General features: G+C 38.1%; 1 protein-coding gene across 5 annotated transcripts in view; it reads left to right on the plus strand.

Moving 5' to 3' along the window:
• The window catches only part of MANBA (mannosidase beta), a 53280-nt gene that overhangs the window by 11594 nt on the left and 20733 nt on the right, over positions 1-20953 (plus strand). For all 5 annotated transcript variants that reach the window (XM_063422152.1, XM_063422155.1, XM_063422153.1 and 2 more), the window contains exons 4-12: positions 387-557; positions 3164-3287; positions 5638-5813; positions 8387-8497; positions 13561-13712; positions 14799-14916; positions 16989-17075; positions 17587-17754; positions 19712-19930. In XM_063422152.1, the coding sequence (XP_063278222.1) occupies positions 387-557; positions 3164-3287; positions 5638-5813; positions 8387-8497; positions 13561-13712; positions 14799-14916; positions 16989-17075; positions 17587-17754; positions 19712-19930 (1326 nt within the window). The remainder of the gene's footprint in view (positions 1-386; positions 558-3163; positions 3288-5637; positions 5814-8386; positions 8498-13560; positions 13713-14798; positions 14917-16988; positions 17076-17586; positions 17755-19711; positions 19931-20953) is intronic.

A 20953-nucleotide genomic window follows, 5' to 3' on the forward strand; every position in this document is an offset into this window, starting at 1 on the left:
AACAACTTTCTGAGTTGCAATCAGGTGTCTTCTCAAAGATGCACATGAGTTCTGGATGAGGAAGGAGGTAAAGATTCTCTTACTGTCCCTGTCCTTCAAGCACTTTTGTGTGCAAGCACAGTGCTGGAGCCTGCAGCAAGAGCTTGGTGTGAGGAAAAGGGTTTGCCCAGAAGCAGCTCCTTCTATCTGGAACATTCCAGTGCATTTTCTTTTTTTCCAGTTTACAAAGTAGCTTTTCTTTTCCTTCAAAACCAGAGCATACTGAGACTGTATTTCAGAAGCTTTTGAATAATATATGCATACTATTAAAATCTCCATGTAATAGTGATTATGAATCTCGTATATAAATGTCAGCACTGTAATGGTTTTGTTCTGTTTTGTGCTAGAGCTTTGATATTACCAGCGTGATCCAGGAGGTCAATTTTATTGAAGTCCGTTTCTTGTCAGCCGTTTCATACGCAGCAGAGCAGAGCAGATGTCACAAAGCACACAGCATCCCCCCGGCATGCCCTCCACCTGTGCAGAACGGAGAGTGCCATGTTAATTTCATCAGAAAGGTAAGAGCAGGATTGTCTTGTCTCTGGCTTCAGGCTGGGAAAGAGGAATGCACTACAGGCTGTCCTTACAGGTGTATTTTGAAACCTGCAATGTTGTTTTATAAGCAGGGCATATTTTTCATTGCAGCTTCCTTCTCCCATCCTCTCTAGAAACCTGCAATCTTGTATGTTGACAATACAAGAGGCATGAGAAGGCCAAGCTTCATATCTAAGTGATAAGAATGTTTAAAAGGCTGTTTTCATCAGAGTCAGCAAGGAGACTTGCTACTAAGAGGGCAGGATAGCATTGGGAAATGTGTAATCATTACATTCACTGGGTGGGTTTAGCAACATATGCTGGTAATAGAATTCACTGTTGCAAATACCAGGGTGTATTGCCAAGGCTGTAAAAATCTCATCCAAGCAGCTTTGTGAGTGTTTGCTGTTGCTCATGTGCTGTGCTATTTATACTGGGCAGCTCTGGCATGTCCCAAGAAGTGTTGTCTAACAGGGGACCTGTTTTCATTAGTGTTGTGAAGTGTGACTTATATTTACATATTCAATGAAAAAACAGTGTCATATAAAGGAATGAAACTCAGAAACTTTGATTTAAGATATGGCTTCTTTACTGTTGAAACTTGGCAAACTATCATTTGAGTAGCATCTCATGTATTTCTGATAGCTTTGCAGCAGATAGAGGCAATGTCTAGGTGATATTTTCTGATTTGTCTTTTTGGGTGCTTTTGCACATTTTTCTCCACTTAAGTGCCTTTCTTGTTAATTATTTTCAAACTTTCTAATAAAGTCCCTGTAGAGTCTCCTCAAAAAATGACTAGGATCCTGTAAATTTAAACCTGGATATAATTTCCTTTAAAATTTATTAATGTAAACATGGACTCCATGTTGTCCTAAAGGACAGATCCTTTAGGATTAAGATGCTGTCTTTATTTCTGCTTGCTGCTACTTTTATTTTCTCTACATTTTAGGAAGTTTTATTTATTAGTTTTTCTAAGCCCACTCTGTTTTCACAGAAATCAGTGCAAGGAGAGGCTTGGAAGGAATAAGGCACTTACTTAGTTGTGCTCTTATTTATAGAGCAAAAGACACCTGAAATTTATGCTTCACTGAACTATACCTTTAAATTTTTAAGAAAATACCCTAGTGCTTTTTCCTCAAATGAATTTTTTGACTGTACTTGGAAGCTGCGCCAGAAATTTCCAGAAACATTCTGAGTACCTGGCAACAACAGCAGCTATGTATTTAAAAGTAAACAAACATACTAGGACATTGCTATAAGCTGTTTGCTTCCCATCTGAAAGTAATGGAGAGCTGTTTACACGTTTCAGGTGCAATATTAAGTGCAGTAAACTTATCTAAATCTGAGTAGGAGTTTGCAGCAGAACACAAACCTGTCGCTGCTAATGTACTCAGTGATACAAGCGTATTGTTCTTGTCGCTGTTTCTGATAGCAGACTCTGCAGTATTTTTAGTGAGACCTGCCAGTCTGTCAGTGATTCATTTGTTTCTTTTTAATAAAGGGAAAATGACTTTCAATTGGACATGTTTTCTAAGAATATGTTATCCCTGGTTTTCTGTTTGAAATAGGTGCAGTGTTTGTTTCCTGGAAGGCTGTTTTGCAATTTGAGAGACAGGGAGGCTGACTGGCAATGCAAGGGATAGGCCAGGCTTGTGCAATGTAGTTTGCCCAAATTAGTATGCCTTGGTTGTAAGTTATTAGTCTCTAAATTTAGAACTGTATGTCACTGTACCAGACTTCAGGAGATCTATTGTATTTGCTTTGGGGGCTGGGGCTGTGTGAAACTTGGAGGGCAGCTGAATAGATGTTGTCAAAGGATTTGTTAAGTAGAGGTCTGCCCAGGTTTGAAAACAGCTAAATGGAAATTAGTGTACGTACTTCTCTGCCTGACCAGCATTTTATAATTCTGACAGTTGTTCTGATGTTAGTACCAGAACTAAGCTACTTCTCAACCATGTTTTTGTTCCCTTTGTTTTTGTATAAGAGAACCATAAAAAGGGGAGAAACAGTGAACATGACTGAACTACACAAACACACATATCCATTTCTTTCCTTGTATTACTCTGTGCTGTTAAAACTAAAAACAGGAGGTGAACTATTTAGTATATGATTTTTAATTTGATACTGTTCTTCTAGAATGCTGTAACATTCCTTCCTAACTAGTTTGGAAGCCTAGTTTGTCTTTTTGGTATACAGTTAAATACTGACATTACAAACTAAGATAATTCACAGCTGAATTGAGAGTAATCTCCTGGACTGTTTTTTTGATCTTTACTTTTTGGGGATTTTTTGGCATTTTTTAAGTGGTATGTTAAGTGTTGTTTTGCTCTTTAGGTAATACAAAATTTCTCAGTATGTGCACGTTTAATACAAAATTTAATTTTATATAATACAGGTAGTAGCAGCATAGTTCTGGTTAAGAAGTAAGAAAAAAATACTGTAGGCTCCTCTGTATTTATGGAAACTGGAAAAATTCTTTCAGTGCATGTCAATATTTTATTCACAGATAGCAAATGTCTTTTATTTCTGGCACAGCATCAATGTCTGTGTGAAGAATAGGCAGTTGTAACATAATCATTCTGTTTTCCAGGAGCAGTGTTCCTTTAGTTGGGATTGGGGCCCTTCTTTTCCCACTCAAGGAATCTGGAAAGATGTTAGGATTGAGGCCTATAACCATTATCACCTGATTTACTTTTCTGTTACTCCTTTCTTTGGTAAGTCTGTTGTTTCTTATTTTTATTAGTTTCACCTTTAGCATACAAACCATTTTATTGTTAAGACCAATTAACTGTCAGTTTAGGAAATGTAGGATGGATTATTTTATGACTTTGTGTGTAGTTCTTTCCACAGCACACCTTTATTAGGAATTGAAACAGTACTTCAGTACAAACAATAGCTGTTAAAAGTGTTAGAATTCAGAATCTTTTTTTGCTTAAAGTCCCCAAATAACTGCAGAAATAAATGTATTATAATTGAGATTAGCACCTGTTCTCTGGCTTTTAAAAATTTGCTTTCTATTGGCATGTGTTTTCACCAAGATTCCCTGTAAATATGTCTCGCTTTTGTCTCACTTTCATTTAAAAGAAAGGCAAAGCTGCTATGGGAATTTGGTTTTGTGTTGGAAGGAGAAATGCATAGTGAGCAGGGTTTGAACAGTACCGAGTTTTCAGGACACAACATGAAGTCTGAGAGAGAAAAGCAGTCGTGCTATGCAAGGATAATTGTTAAAGCTGCAATTGGAGAGGATAACCTCCTGCGTTCTTGCTACCTAACTTACCAAACTGGTTTCCTCTCTTGCAGTGGTCTCTGATTTTCCTCTCCTTTGTCCTGAAGATCATTGCAGCTGTGCAAAAGTAGTTAATTTTCCTTTGAAACTTTCTGCAAATGATGATACGCCCCGTTTCAGACCACCCACACACATTTTTTCACTGCCTATTTGAGCAGTCTTCAGTGGATTAAAGGCTAGCAGTGGGTCCTCTGCACTGGGGTGAATTTAGGCTGTTGGGAATAGATTTATTGTCAATGAATAAAAAAGGAAGACGTCACTCTGTGGCTGTCCTGAAATACCTGCAGGTCTCAGCTAGAATCAATGTAACTGGAATTTCCATGGAAAGCCGCAGCATGGACTGTGTGCTTTCTAAAATTTAGTTACTGTAAAAATCTTTTCTGGACCCTCCCACATTTCCACAACTCCACCTTCTAGTACATAAAGTCTTGCTCTCTGGATGAGTGGAGAGAGCAAACCTCCTTCATTCAGCAGAGAGTGGCTTGGAACCAGAGCAAGAGCTTATAAGTATTCAAACCTAATAATATTTGAAAGAATAAATGAACAACCTGAATTTAAGATGCATATGTACTTTAATTGTTCATCAGATTTAGTGTCATAGTCTTTTGGCCACTGAGTCTGTAAAAGATTAATTTTCTTGGTTTCTCTGCCTAGACCCAACAGCTCATGCAGTTAAGAATGGGTTGGAATTTCTATATGCTTTTGTAAGGGAGGAAAAATGCACTGTAATGTCTGATCCTTGTACTTTTTAACCTATTCCACATTGCAGAAAATTGTTCTTCACTGGGTAATGCTGGGTTTAATATAGACTTGGGAACTCAATGATTGCTCTTCATTCTATGAAAGACAGTAAAAATCACACCAGGGTTGAATGCAATTCTTTGTTTTTTGGAGTGAGCTCTCTTTCTCTTGTGGAGGAAGGAGAGCTAGACGATATAAATGAAAAGAGCAAGTAAGTTAGTAGTTTGCGTACACAAAATGTGTTTTAGTTCTAGTTCTTCTTGTTTTCTGTTTTGTTTGCTTTTGCTTATATGTCAATCTGTAATATTTGAAGTATAGGATTAGCCAGACTATGTTAGTATCTAGGCAATTCAATTGCTGAAGTTAGTGGGAAATTTACACATAGATCTTGAGTACCCTTGACCCTGGCTCTCCTTATTCAGTAAGCCCTGTAAAAGAGAGCATGCTCTGTGGTATCTTCAGAGAAATCTCAGGGAAGTCATTAACTTGTTTCTTTCACGATACATTGGTGGAAGAAGGGACATAAAGATAATAGCCCGTCAAGTCTAGACGCAGTGGGCCCAATTCATCGCTAGCGCAGCACCATTCATTTTGTCCAGTGAGTCTGGGATGAATTCAGCTCGTTTTCTGTTAATGCTGTTTTTGTTTCATTGACAAAAGTGATTGTACTGGCTTGTGATTACAATCTTTCCCAAAGAGTACCATGTTCATATGAGTGCTGACTAAAAGCAAATACAATGTCTATGGGAGTTGGTGGGAAAAAATTCCTTCCTAATGAAGTGACTAAAACAAAAAGCATGGATGGCTTTTGAATTAAAAAAAAAAAGTTAAGAAACATAAATCATATTGCATTCTTCTATTCCATGGGACTTGGATGTCAAACGCACTAAATAAGCAGATTAACCATGTAGGCTGGTTCAGACACAGCCTGAAAATTGTTAAATTTAATCTTAAGTGTCTTAATGAAAGATCATGTTAGCTAATAGGTATATAAACATAATTCTCAAATTCCCATTTTTTTCTCCCCCTTTATTTAGTAAAGAGTGCTCAGCATTGGTATCTTGAAGTCGAGTCTATTTTTGATGTAGTCAGCTCCAAGCCAATTGCAGGTCTTGTGACTGTGAACATTCCCAAGTTACAAACACAGGAAATGTTCAGTGTGAAGCTTCATCCTGGAGAAGGCAGCATTGTGCTGCTTGTAAACATTAACAAGGTAAGGAGGTGTGTGTGGAAAACTAATTCACAAAATGTTTCCTCTGGTTTCCAGTGTGACTTTCTGTCTCCACACGTTTTAGGCCTCCCTCCCATTCCTTACTGTCTTCCTGACTTCTAACAACAGTTCTGTATCCATTACAGGGTAGGAGAACAGTTCTTTTCCTTTCTAAAATCTGATGTGTGTGAAGCTGTGTAGCTCCACAGCTAAAAAGGTAGCACTGCCAAAAAGGTGGTGAAGCCTTAGAAAAAGATCACATAATCACTGGCCACTGTTAAATGACCTTTTTTGAGTTACCTAGGTAAATAATCTTCGTATACCTTGTGTCACTTCACTTCATTTGCAGCAGGTATCTCACATCCTGCTGTTTACTGCATTGATGGGAGCCGGAATATACTGCAATACATGTGATTCTCTCATGAGAGAGAGGAAATATTCCTCAAACCTCTCAGTAGATACTCTTTCAGGTAAATAAAAGCAAAAGAGAATCTTGTGGGGTGATACTGCTTACATTCGCTTGTATTCCTTTGGATAGGTAAATCTCAGGAGGAATTTTTGAGTGGTAGAAGGTGCTCTAATGAGGAGTGAATTCAATTAAAAAATCAGGCTCCAGCCAGTGGACAAAATAGGAGTCCCAGCAGGTGTAGCAGGAGCCACACCTGATGGAGCTCTCCACGGGAGCTTCACTGCCGCAGGACGCACATTTGTGGCTGGATGATGTGCTGTGAGCAGGAATTTGGGGCTTTTGACAGTACTGGCAGTTAATAGCATTAGAGGGTCTGCCTTCAAGCTCTTCTATATTTTACTGGCTCTGCTGGTTTTCTGCATTGCTGTGAAACTCTGCATCTGTTTTCCCAGTTTGACTGCATTGTCTGTGTGTGTTCTTGAGTTGACTTGTCTTGAGTTGTTTGCATGGAGAGAAAGCAAGCAGAGTGTTTATGTTCCAGTATGCACACTCTGTAACTTGTGTACTTATGTGCTTTGTTTTATTTTGACACAGAAGCATAGAAACATACAGTTTTTGTTACTGTTGTCAACTGACATGCAAGTTACATGAGCAATTACCAATACCCAGTTTCATTTAAAACAACCATTAGTCTCTGCTTAGCCTTTTCATGGATTATGTTAAACAGGCACTGCGAAGTGAAACTTCCAAATTTTTTTTTGCTTATTTAATTGTTCCACCCCCAGCTTCAGAAGAGATCAGTTAGTATAGTGCAACTGCAATCTGGAAGGAAGCACTTCCTTCAGAGCAGAGGCAGCAGTGTTTCATTATTCTTTGTGCACAAAAGGCTTTGCTGCATGAATTCACGTCAGCTGATTTTATGAGAAGCCCTGAAATGTGTTCTCATGTATTGATCAGGCTAACAGAGACCTTTCTCTGTGTGGTGCATGTTAGAGACTGAGACCTCACCAGAAATTTATTTCTAGTTAAGAGCTTATTGCAGATTACGTTGTGGAGTCAGTTCGAGTGGTGTATATTGCTGAGATGTGTATCAGCCTTCCTGCAGTTGCCATGCAAAGTCCTGTGCTTCCAACATGACAGCATTTTGCTTATCAGCTAGTGGTGAGCAGAGGGGTGACATCATTAGTGGCCAATGAGACATCCAGTCGTTCCAGGCAGCAGCAAACACTCCCCTGTTGTCAAGGCACATGCTGAGTCTGTGCTTCTGTTTGCATCCATGCAGCACAGAGATCAGTACTTCCTCACAAGCTGTTATGATAATTCTGTATGGGAGAAGCTGAAAGATATATTCATGATATATTGATGGTTGTGTCCAAGTATAGCTACAACAAAACATTTTGTTGGGCTGCTTTCTCGTTGCTTATTTGTATTCAGCACTGATCCCTCCATTGTTTGATTGCATGCATTTTTGCTTTCCTTCCACAATTTTTGTGTGATGAGTTCAACTTGCAAATGCTGGCAACAAAAAATGAGCAGCAGAAGTAGGCTGCTAGAGTGAAGATAAATATTCTGTCATCTTGGAGATTGTATTTCATGTCTGTAAAAACTACAGGGTACTAATGATATGATTAGGAACCACAGAGAGACAAAGCAAAAAATCACCAGATGAATGAAAGAATTTGACTTAAAAGCTTGACAGGAGTGAAGCGGTCAGTGTGGTCACATATTAACAGTCGCAGTTGAAAAATGTTACTGCTGTATATTGAATATTGCATGGGATAGATAAAAGGTTCAATGACAGGAGGTGTATGATACTGAACAATGGCTACTCCTGACATGGATATTTGGAGTTTGGAGGAATCATGTGTCAGTGTACCTCAGCTGAGGAGCAGCATCTAGATGTGTGCATGCATGTCCAGGAGTGCTCATGGCGTGTTGTGGACACAAAATGGAGTGATAGCCTGAACTTCAGCAAAAGAAATCCCACTTCTCCCTTGAAATGATTTTCACCTCAGAGCTGTGGCTGGAGAGAGCATTATCATATCTCAGCTGAAGCACAAAACCTCATTAGGCTTGTGGAAACTCACTCAAAACTATGTGAGCCCCAGGTGCATACTCTTGTTATACATGTTATACATGCTCAGACTTTCTCCCTTGTATGTTCAAGAGTGCTGCAGTGGAGGCTTGGTGGCCAAATGGGCATGGAAGGCAAACTGGATACAACATGACAGCAACTTTTATGATGGAGACAGGATGCCAGATTGAGAAGTTTTCAAAGGTGAGCCCTAAAGTTCAATTCCATTTGGCATTGCACTGTTAATGTTAGGACATCTGCTGTGCACAGCAGGTGTCTAGAACTCTGAAATGTTTTGCTGAGTTGTAATATGCGTGTGAAAATGCTAATGAGAAATGAAGGTTTTTTAATGTCACAATGTATGTCTACCTGTTTTCTGGTAGTCTTAGCTGGTCTGTATGCCTTTACTTACATTGTGGCTGCAAGATGGCTTAGAGTTAAGCAGAAACCTCAGAGGAGAAAAGATGTTTACTTCTTAAGTTTTCCAGCTTATGAAAAGAAATCAGCACTTCTAAACTTGATATACTATGCTCTTGGTTTTGTATCATGCACTGAAAACCCCTTTAGATTTCTGAAGATCATGCAAAGGTTTATTACTGACATTTTTCTTGCTAATTCAGTTTGTAAAATTTTATGAGATAGATGCATTCCTAAAAACCTAGCCTAGATCTGTTTATTAAAATGTGGTAGATATGCATCAAACTTAAGAAAATGTAAGGTCTTAAATACAACCATAAAAGTAATGTTTGGGGATTTTTGGCATAAGGGTTTCCCTAACACACTGGCTGTTTAATTATCTTTTTGGTTTTACTAAGAAGCATAGAAGACGTAATTTCCACTTGTCCTTTAAAAGGAAAAATCATAGAGATTAGACTGGCCTTCTTATGCCATGAATATGGAAACAACCACATAAATGTATGCATTTATTAGATGTTTCTGGTGTGCATTGCTTTGCTAAAAACTGATCTGGTCAGCAGACATCCAAACTGCTATTTGCTGTACCATTTGTTCATGTGAAAAAAACTTACGAAAAACTGGTAGCTTCTGGTGTTGTAGTCTTTATAGGACTAGCCCCTGGTTTGATTATGAAGTCATAATAATAATACTTCTTTGCTATTATTAGTTTTCTAATTTTGAAACAAATAAAAAAAACCCACACCAAATGAACACAGCATATTATGCTTGGGAAAACTAGTTGTAGGAAATATGACTATAAAGCCTCTAAAAAAGGAAAATTCTGTTATTACTGTGTGAAAACTGCACAATCATAGGAAAGCTGATCATTTCCATTTGGGTGCTTGTGTCAGAACATTTCATATGATCATAGGGACTTCATGGTCTGCAACAGAAGCCTCTTTTTTTTTTCTCCTGAAGGGAAAAGAGGGGAAAAAAAAAAGCAAATGTACCATATAGTGGGCGGGGTGACTTAACCAGAATGAAGCCTTTACAGCTTACAGTGTGAAGTCTGGTCATCCTTCCTGTGTTTTGTGAATCTCTGTCTTAGATTCCAACAGACACACATGCACACACACACACACCATTACCCCCCACTCAGAACTGTACGAGTGGGAAAAGGTTCTGTATGCAGTCTTTTCATGTTGTAGCATAATTTTCTCTCATGTCAGCAGGACTGACCAGCAACATTCATATAGCTTAATAAGAACTTCAAGTAGTTTAGGAGATGCAATCAGGGATTAATGTTTCTGAAAGTTGTTTTGTTGTCCATTCTGTTGTTCGTGTTGTAGTGACTATATTCAGGAGGAATAAATTTCCTACTTCCACCCTTTTTCCCCCCCACACACCTAGGAAAAAATAGTGGTGAGGCATTTCACAAGTGGTTTGTGTTCATATGAGTATCTACTTAACTTTGGAAAGGAAAAAACTGAAGCATGAGAACTGTACGTGTGAGAAAGCACAGGTTTATCTTATGTCAGATTTGGCTACTCCTAGCTTGAACTACTTTCTGGGTTCTGACATGCTAGAGTAGTCTTTGAAACATTGATTAATGCTTTGGGAATATTTCTGGGTGGTCTTCCAGTATGTACTTGCAAGAGCTCTATAGAGCTCTAGCCAGCAGTGCTAGGAATCTCTTCGGCTCAGAGAAATACTTATTCCTGTTCAGAGTAACAGAAAACCAAAGCTGAATAAAAGCCAACATCTAGGATGGAATGTGGTTTGGTTTTCCATTTGAATATTTTGTTCTAGAGCTTGTTTCTCAGGATAGTATCAAACAAAGTCGTATCTCACAGTGACACTGGTTTTCTTGATGAAGGGTCCTGTTTGCTATTGATAAGTTCCTTATTTCTTGCCATCCCCACATCAAGGAATTTATTACCTCTTTCATTGCCCCATGAAGCATTTGTTTGCTTTTCAGTTCTATTTCCCCATCTTTCTGTATGATCATTTCTCCAGCACTGTACTCAGAGTTTTTTGTTTTCTAAAGCTATTTTTGTACTTTCAAGATCTTGGCCTCTAGCTGTCTTTCCCTCCATGCCTTTACACACTCTTTTCCCCTGAGGCCTTTTAGCACAACTTCCAGAAGTCTTCCTTTTTGGCTTTGTAGTTTTCACACCACTTTCATGCTGTATGCTAATTTGTTAGGTCACTGGGTTGTTCAGTGATTTTATTTCAGCTCTAGGCATCTTCATCCTTATTACTTTTCCTACTGCTAAATATGAGAATGCCATATGTGTTCCACAGGTCACTTAACTGTGTACAAAGCCTTTGTACGTGCCTTAAAAAGACAGATACCTGTTTCGTAATTATGCCCAGAACCAGATGATTGATCTGTGGTGCCTAGTGAGCCTCTTGTGCATGCCCTGAAACAGAGAGAAATGTTCAGCCCTCAAGCAGCAAGCTCTGTCAGACAGATTTCAAGGTGGCTAAGGTCTTGGTAGTCAGAAGGGCACACAGCCAAGTATGCCAGATCTGTTTGTCTCCCACTGCCCTTCTTTTACCTTCCTGCAAGGCAGAGGGAAGCTGTAGTAGGAACAGGAAGATGTGGTATTACCAGCTGGCCCCAGGGGAGTTGCACTGGGGGAACAATAGAGTTGCACTGAATCTTGAAGGCCTGGGAATGTGAGTTGAGGCTAAGGAGCTTTTACTCTTGCTCCTGCTGTCTGGGTGGTCCTGGCTGAGTATTTCAGCCTCTCAGGTTGCCTTGGGTTTAACCAGTTGTATGAGTTCCACTTGAGCATGAATAAAGCAGTATCACATAACTTCTGCTAGTAATATAAATACTGCATTACAAAGCACTCTGAGACAGTCCCAACCTGCCTGATGATATCCATTAAGGTGACACCTCAAATACTTTGGCAGCTCCAACTGCAAGTCCCATTCCACTTTGTGCCATAAAAGAAGAGCCATAGTGGAGACTGAATTTTTCTCTAGGTAATTGAATTCACTGTAGGAAGGTCTGAACTTTTTTGCTAGTGCAGTACTCATACTGTAGTTTTACTTTTGTAGCTTTCAGGAGTTAGAGTAACTGTGGAAGTTGTATGAAACATTGGTTATTATTTAAATTCAACTTCTCATGGTAAACTAAGTCTGCAGAATTCTGGGAATGGTCACTACCATGATGCAGAGCTATTTAGGTTGAGCTCAGTGATCTGTGACCTCCACCTCTGTGACCAAAGCATCTGGTTTGTCACATGCATTGTCTCTATCCAGGTATTTGGTTAATAATTGTCCAGTTAACTTAGAAGCACCAAAGAGGAAGCAAAAAGTGGTAATCTTCCTTTTCTTCCCTACTGCTAGAAATAGTTTTCTGTCTCTATGTGTGATTTTTTTATAAGCTGAATGTTCAGAAAATGCAGTCCCATAGTGGCATTAATCATTTCCCTTTCAAACTACAGCCATGTCTGGTGTGTGAAATAAAGAACTGCATTTTGTCTTAAAGACAGGTGTATCATTTGGACTTAACTAGGTTAATTTTAGCCTGATTTACTGACAGATTCTTGCCTCAGCTGAAGCTTCTGGCAGAGAGAGAACAGGCTGTACTCTACAAGCTGACCTTTTGAAAAGGTAAAGCAAATAGTCATCTGAGAGAGGTGTGGTTGCTATCTTAGGAGTAGTTTAGAAAAAATTAGGTTCCTGCTCTCCTGACCCAAACCTGTTGTGGCTAAAATTTACTATTAGCTTTTCTTCTCTTTATTTAATTTTCCAGTTTTCTCCCTATGATAATGAGCAATGGGTACAAGAAAGAGAAAGTGTTTTCTTTCTGACTTAAAGAAGTTGAACTGGCCCATTTCTGAAAGAGCTGGAGGTGTGCAGAAGCTGATATGGCAGGTGGGGAAAGCACCTGTATGAATAAGGGTCAGTGCTGTTGCAGTACATTAACTGCTCCCTCATGGCTGGTTGTGTCAGTGCAGTCAGGATACCCCTCAGAGCTGCATTGTTGCTTGTACGAAGTCCCAGAAAATTTCTGGAACAATTTCCTGAGAGCTATAATTCCATCTGCAACTGGAAAAAGGAATATTTTCTTGTTTCAGCATCACAATGCCATCCATATATTAGGCTAAAAGAGGAGCTGTAGAAGTTTGGCCTCTGTTTCTGCTTGAGATATGCTTTATCTTTAATACTTTATTCAAAGTGTTTATTTAGCTTAACTGGTCTCTCTGAAACATTATTGCTGATCATGTTGTTCCAGTACAGTTGTGATGGCTAGGGGGCCCTTCACTTACACACTGGCATTTGTGTTTGCATGGGTATATTTTTCTCTGTTACACCTATTAAAAACGTATCATTTCAGAGCAGTAAAAGGAGAAGATCTTGCTTGTACTATGTGAATCTGATGCTAGTCATTCAGGGACAAGATTTAAAACTGAGCTGCTGCAGTCTCCTGGTACAGAAAATTGCAGATTACATGTTGTTTTTGATCTGGTGCAACCACTGTATTCTTTCTGGCCTTCAGCTGGACTTTTGACTGAATTCTGCAACAACCAAAGTTCATCTGTCTCTTCCTACATACTTGTGTGCACATGAACAGTTTGTTCATGCTTTGTCTTGCTCTCTCTTAATACAGTAGCAACTTTAAAGAGTGAACAAACTTATTGTAAGAATTCTTTCTAGTACTGTTCTGCTGACCCCACAGTGTGTTTTATGCAAGCAGGAATTTAGACATGAGACCATGTCTTTTGACTCCTTGACAAGTTCCAAGCTGTTATTGTTCGGTTCAATGCTTTTTGTAATGTGGTTTTTGTTTTTTTTTAATGTCATTTTAATTCCTTTTTTTGTCAGCTTTAAATCTAAGTTTCATGTTTTCACAGGTTTATTTTAGGACAGTAGAACTTGTTCAGGAGCCTATTCCTGGCTCACCAGGTCTGAGTTTCTACTTCAGAATCAATGGCCTACCCATTTTTATTAAGGGCTCCAACTGGATTCCAGCAGATTCTTTTCAGGACAGAGTGACCTATGACACGTAAGCCACATTTGATGTTCTTCAAAAATAAATGAGTACGTTTTCCTCCTCCTGATTCTCTCTCCATGCTTTATCAAAGATTGGCTTTAGTAGGTAAAACTTTCAAGTAGAACACTAATTGTTGTGGGTTGGAGCATTCGGAATTCAGGCTTAATTAACATGAACAGATTTGAGTGATGTTCAAGGCATGTAGGTGCAATTACTGGTGGGAAGGTGATTGTTTGCAGTTCATAGTTACTGGCCTTTTGGGTATTTTCAGGGGTGATCCACAGGCTGTTTGACCTTATTGTCTGGACACATCCATTGGTAGTCAGAGGATGTGCACTTCATCCATGTCCTAACCCATGTTGTGCAGAGTAGCCTCCCCCCTTTTCCTGGTCTCATCTAGGCTACTTGGATTTCAATTCACAGCACCCCAGAGATGCAGGTGGGATGGGGGCTGTACTGTACTTGGACTAAGCTTTGCTCTGGGTTATTGAGGAGCCGGGACAACAGGGTATGCTGCAGTGTGCATTCACATGCAATTCAGAGGCTGCCAGTATGATTAAGGAAAAAATGACTGGAGCCCAAAACTCTTAAAATGAGATTCCCAGTCTCAGTCTTTCTCACCCTCTCGCTCCCAAATTCTTGGTATGCATTATGGAGCTCAGGAAGAGAATATACATTCCTGATAGTGTTTAAAGAGAATTTGCATCAAGTAATTGACATACAAAGCAAGTAATATAGGAGGAGAAAAGAGCAACATGATTAATAAAACACAGTATTTCTAAATCTGGTCCTGCCAACACTTCTGTAAAAGCACTTAGATCTGTGTCACTCCACCTGTTTCATGAGTGTTAACAGGAGCAAGCAACTTTTTCTGCACAAAAAATTGCTTTTTGAGAGCTCTATCCAGACATGCAGGTTTAGAAACCAGAGTATTTTGATACTTTCTGTTACAGTTATGTCTTAGATTGCCTGCTAATGATTTAGATTTGTTGGTTTGTTTTTTTTTGTAGGGGCATTGTTTGTTTTTTGTATAACCTTAGAAACTCTCAAGTAATACAACTTCACAAAACATGTATATGTCCTTTTTGTATTTGACAGACTACGGCTACTCTTGAAGTCTGCAGCAGATGCTAACATGAATGCCCTTCGGGTTTGGGGAGGAGGAGTATATGAACAAGATGAATTTTACGATATTTGTGATGAAATAGGAATAATGGTAAAAACAAGACAGAATGCTTACTAAAAACTGACAAGAACTTGTGAATGAAAATCCACATTAAATGGAAAAAAAAGAGAATTAATACATAAGTTCTAACCATCTTTCCAAGGGATGTTGTAGAGTATCAACACAAGAGATCAGATTAACCTGATTTTTTGGTTGGCTGGTTGGGGTTCTTTAATTTTTTTTAAATTTGAATGGTTTCTAATTACAGAGGCTGTCTGTTGAATCTGGAAGTGGTATTTTGAAGACTTTATAGTAGAAGGTTGCCATTTGGTAGAAGATAGTTATACTTTTCTCTGTTGTGGAAATGGATTTTATTTATTTTAAAACTATTTTCTTCTTTTTAGCAATAGCTGAAAAGGTTTGGGTGTTTTTGGTTCAAACTTTTCATTTGGCCCAAAGACAAGCATGGAAGGCATTATCCAAGTGGCCATTTTGAACAAGCTATAATTGAATATAAATGTAGCTGTAAGGTGAGCACCTGCTGCAATTGCTCATCCTAGATGAGTGCCTTTGATTATATAAGCTTGGAGGCACGTATTAATAAGTTTTGATGAAGTAGTGACTAGAAGAACAAAGGCCAAGTTGCGTCTGGTATTAAATATCCTGAGAAGTGTGTTTGGTCTTACTCTACCATAAGAAGCAGGGAAACAGAATTCATACTTTGCAGCTTTCAGGTGTGTGTACTTGCAAAAAAAAAGTTACATCTATTTTAGTCATCTGAATGAGTGTCCTGATTTTCAAGGCTTCTGAGCACTTACAGTTCTTCAATTTTTGACACTAGTCACCTTAAGTAGGCCACTTAGATCTGTGTGTGTACAAGATTTAGATTGTATTGAATCTCAGTGCAAGATTTAGATTGTATTGAACAGCCAAAATAGCAAGTAAATGCAGAAAATCAGATCTTTATTCTGGAGGAGCAGTGGGTGAAGTTTTTGGGTTTTTTTTCTTCTGATGGTCTTACAAAGGCTTAAAAGTGCACTGGAGTCAAACTGTGCTTAAGGAAAACCAGTGATAGCTCACTGAGGGAAATTTTGAGAAAAAAGTTTCTTTCAATAGAGAGTTTTGACACCAATAGTCATTAAAGGATTATGAGAGATTCTGAAGCAACAGCTTTGCTTTTTCTGTACAGTGTTAGGATTGTAACAATTACTAATGGCTCCATTATCTCCCACTGTCCTATTCTTGATCTTCCATTTCCTTAGGGAATGTGTGCTGAAAAGAGCCATGGAACAGCATATTCTCATTGCAATGAAAATGCAATTGTATGAGGAGCTGGTCTCTGTCTCTCTCTATGTAGCATGGTATTCAGAAAAGTGAAGTCTCCTACAGACCCCTTTGGGTTAAGGTGCTCCTTCTAGAGGTCTTTTCACTAACATTTGAGATAGTCTGGAAGAAACCTCAACGTTAGGGCAATTTAAAAAACAAAACAGGTAAACAAGAAATCTTACCATCTCATTTGACTTAATTTCCCATTTTTGTAACTCTCCTGCACGGTACAAATGGAATTTATTGTTCTTGAATTGAAAGGCTTGCTGTTCTCTAGTAGTATGTACTTGATCTTTCTTTGAAAAAAAGATCACTGTGTTTTTAGAGCATCTAGTTTGTTTCTGCCCCTCTTACTGGGTGAGATTTTCTGGTTTTAAGATTATTTTGTATGGAGGTATTTTCTTAAGAAGTACACATTAACATCTGTTAAGTGTGCTCAGTACCACATCAGAAGAATTATTGTCTCTTCTCATTAAGTGGATTTGGTGTTACACCTGCAAAATAATTAATAAATATGAAATTGTTCTGTTCAGCTGCAAATTGTTCCATGTTCGTGTTTCTGATTATTCTGTTCTGCTTCTCAAAGTAGGCTGTCAGGATCTGATTCCTAAGGGTAAATATTTCATAACACTGATATCGAGGATAACCACAGTGGAATATGCACATACTTGAGCCCCATGGTGAACAGGATTTTTTTATGTCTGAACAAAGAATTGTGCATCCCAATAGCCATATATTTTTAAAGTATGTAAAGTAACTTGCTGACAAGTTTTTTTAATCTTTCCTTTCCCTTGTAGATTTGGCAGGATTTCATGTTTGCATGTGCGCTGTATCCAACCAACCAGAATTATTTAGAATCTGTAAGAGCAGAAGTTTCTCATCAGGTATTTTATCCATGTGTCATGCTCTATTTCTAATTTTAGACATTATCTATTATTATTACCTATTTTACATTGACTGACTGTATACGTTAGCTTTCCAAAATTGATTGTTTGGAAGTGTTTGTTAGTGTACCTTTACTTAGCAGACACAAAATGTAACCTTGCTAAATCTTGAACTCCTGTGACTGCTTGCAGGAGTGGTCAAGTCAAGCAGACTGCAGAATTTATCCTTCACACGTGGCTGAGTAGAGCTGCATGGTACATATATGCATAAGGCAGATGTATGTCAGCATGTTAGAAGTCTTCTCTTCTGAACGCATGTATTACAAAACTCTAAACCTGGTGGCAAGCTGAGGGAATAGTGAACCATGTGGCAAAAGATGGGAATTGTAGGCTTGGCATACATAATATACATGTGGACTTGTAATTTACCTAGTAATAAAGTGGTTTTTTTAAAAAAAGATCATTGTTAAGTAATTTTGCTTGACTTCTGAAATTGTAAGTTGTATTTCAGGTACGACGTTTAAAATCGCATCCATCAATTATTCTGTGGAGTGGTAATAATGAAAATGAAGCAGCAATTGCAAGCAACTGGTTCTCCATACCTTATCCTGACCTAGGACTCTATATCAAAGACTACGTGACCCTTTATGTGAAGAACATACGTGAAATAGTTCTTAGTGTAAGTAATCTCAAGAAACTGTAGGAGGATATGGCTTGGCAAAAGGTTTTAATGCTTGAACAAGTTGGGATTTCCCTTTTCTCTTTTAATCTTATTAAGACATGAGAAAGAGCATGTTGAGAAATTGCCCGTTCCAAGCTCTTTTAAACAACTCTCTAAATTCAAGAGTTATTCTCAAAGTAAAAAGAAAAATAAAATATTACTTGTCTTTAACATTTTGTTATGTGTAAAGTAAGACTTGAAAGTGTGGTAGATCTTGCTTCTTTTTTCCTTCCTGTATGTCCACAAGTGCCTTCACATCCAATGGACAAAAATTAACTTGCCCATTAATTAATTAGTCTAGATGATCAGGTTTCCTTTATCCTGATCTTGTTGAAGAACACAATAAAAGCATTTAAACAATCCTCAGGTCTTTTAGTAGCAATTGAAGAAATCTATAGAGATGTTATTTTTTCAGTATGTGATTGAATATTTTTTATTCTAAGCAAGTTAAGCAAAAGTGATGCTAAACATTGAACTCATGCTGTGTAGTCATTGTATTCATTTTGTAAACAAAATATTAGTATTCTACAGTATATGAAGGCAGGCAAAGTAAAATATTTTTATATAAAATTTAAACTGCAAGTATGCAGTCCACAAACACCTGAAATCCTTGATGAAATCTAGTGTCATTTGGCACTGCCCATTTTCCAGAGGTTTTGTAGGTTTATTTCTCCTCTTAGAAGAGGAGATTCTAGATTTCTATGCTGAGCTGTGTGTAAAGGTATGCTGTGGTGTTTTTGTGTTTGGCTACATGTGTTGGGTGGCTAGAGTGTGTGCAACAAAGTGAGGTGTTCTGGCTAGATACTTGTGCAGCATTGCCATCCAAGACAGACCCATTTTTATCTTAAATCCATAGAATAACTATTTTGAGTGCAAAAAGGAACCATAGAGGGAGATAACTTCAGGTCCTGTGTAATACAAGCCATCTGAAGAAACCTGTAACTACTAGTAGTACTAGGCTTGGTAACTTGAAAAGACTTCTACCTTTGAGCTAAAGACTTCAGAGAATCCACGATTTATAATAATAATAATTTCAGTTAATTATTAATTACTCACATCAAGAAAAAAGGAAAGAAGAAGATGGGGAAAGAGTACTGTTTCTTAAAATGAAGTACATGTCTGAGTGCATTGCTGTGTTTGAGCCAATTGCAGTAACTTGTTACTGGTAACTAAGTCAGGCCTCTTGTCTTACTAGAAGCAGGGTCTTAAATGAATTATACCTGCAGTAGGATTCCTTCAGTACTTTGTAGGCTACTGTTAAAAGATTTAGTATTCTAAGTCTGCTGAGGCTATAAAAAAGGCAGCTCTGAACAATTTGAAATGTAACCCTTCTTGTAATCTCATCTATCTTAGCACACAGAGCCAGCTAAAACGACAATAACCTGTAATGATACTATGCAAGAATTAAAAGCAGAGCACCTTGGATTTGTTAGGACTAAATTTAGGTGACTGTTTAATAAGAAAGGAGAAAACCATGGCCTTGTTCCTGCAAAAACACTGGAAAAGTAATAATTTTCCATAAAGAAGTCACAGTACTTCAATATTAATGTTCCTCGAGTATATATTTCACAAGGCACACTTTAAATAGCCTTCATTAAGAATTTAGAGGCATATAAAGATAGCAAAATCTCTTGATGTGAGGAGAGAATCCCTCAGAACAGCAGAGCAAGCAGAATCATGTCCAGCTGTCCTCCAAGAACATAAGTAAGAAGCTAATTAAGCAAGTAAAGATGATGAGTGCTAGGACATAAAAAGGGGATGTTTCCTAGGTGGTGACTCAGAAATTTGGAAAAACCATGGTCTCCCTGACCCCAACCTCCTCTTTTCAAAAAACAGTCTATGTATTCAGATGGTAAAAGCTAATCACTTTGTAAGGGGCATGTATTTTTGTTTTGTTTTTTTTTTTAAATCCCAGGAAGATAGGAGTCGTCCTTTTGTTGCATCCAGTCCTACCAATGGCGTGGAGTCAGTTAAAGAAGGGTGGCTGTCCCAGGATCCTTATGACACCCATTATGGTGACACACACTTTTATGACTACAACAGTGACTGCTGGAACTGGACAATGTATCCTAAAACTCGTTTTGCTTCAGAGTATGGATTTCAATCCTGGCCTTCCTTCAGTACAATTGAAAAGGTAAGGCCTGGCCTCCACACCTTACTGTCTCCTTCGCTCTCTTTTAGTGAGGGCAATGAGTCTCTTCCCAACAAACTTCTGCATCCAAACTGTAGTAATGTGTTGTTAGGTGTGGTACGGCACAAGCAGGAGAGAGGTGTGTTCTGGTGGGGAGGGAGGAGATGAAACCATACTGTTTCCCTCCTCAGTGTTCAATATACTTTCCTTGGTGTTGCAAGAGGGACTCGGTTTGGATAACAGACTGTAATGAAACTGTTACGTCTGGTAGTAATTCTATTTAATGTATAACTTAGTAATGATTCACTGACATCTGTTTACATTTATGGCATCTTGGGGGACACGTATTTGAGAAAGAAAAGAAACATGACAAAAGCTGAATTGTGCTGGATTTAAAAATGTTTTCATTTTTATGAATTTTACCAATTTCTTACATTTAAATAATTAGTTTCCTAATGTATTGCATGTAAGAGGATTTGATTTTGTCTCTGTTAAATTTAGATATTTTATGTTCTGTCTTATTTATCAAAGTGGAGCAGAGACATATTATGCTGTTTGTCCATTTGTCCAGGGGGAGATGTTGATATTCGTGCATGCAAGCAAAAGGAGTTTAGAATGTTCCTTTCAATTTGCTGGGCAAAGCATATTATCTGAAGCATAATCAGAACACCAATCTATATCAATAACAATAAAAATTATTCAGTCCAGCCGAAAAAGAAATAAATTTAAATAATATTGTTTAGAGAGAGTAATTACAATGAAAACTTGGCAATAATAATTTAATGAGTTATGCTGCATTGTTGTCTTTAGTTGAAAAAAGCTGTTTTATGATCATTTGTTATCAGAGGCAGGTTTTGAAAGTATATATACATATTATTATAACCCTACTGACTTTTACATAACTTTTATACCTAAATATGTTTGACTAGATTACATTCTTCCATATTAATCTAGTATGCTTCTGATTTACTGTGAATGCAAGCAAAACTCTGAGGTCCCTTGGCCAACCCAAACCTTCTGACAAAA

Source organism: Prinia subflava, chromosome Z, assembly GCF_021018805.1.
Source record: "Prinia subflava isolate CZ2003 ecotype Zambia chromosome Z, Cam_Psub_1.2, whole genome shotgun sequence".
Classification (NCBI taxonomy): Eukaryota; Metazoa; Chordata; class Aves; order Passeriformes; family Cisticolidae; genus Prinia; species Prinia subflava.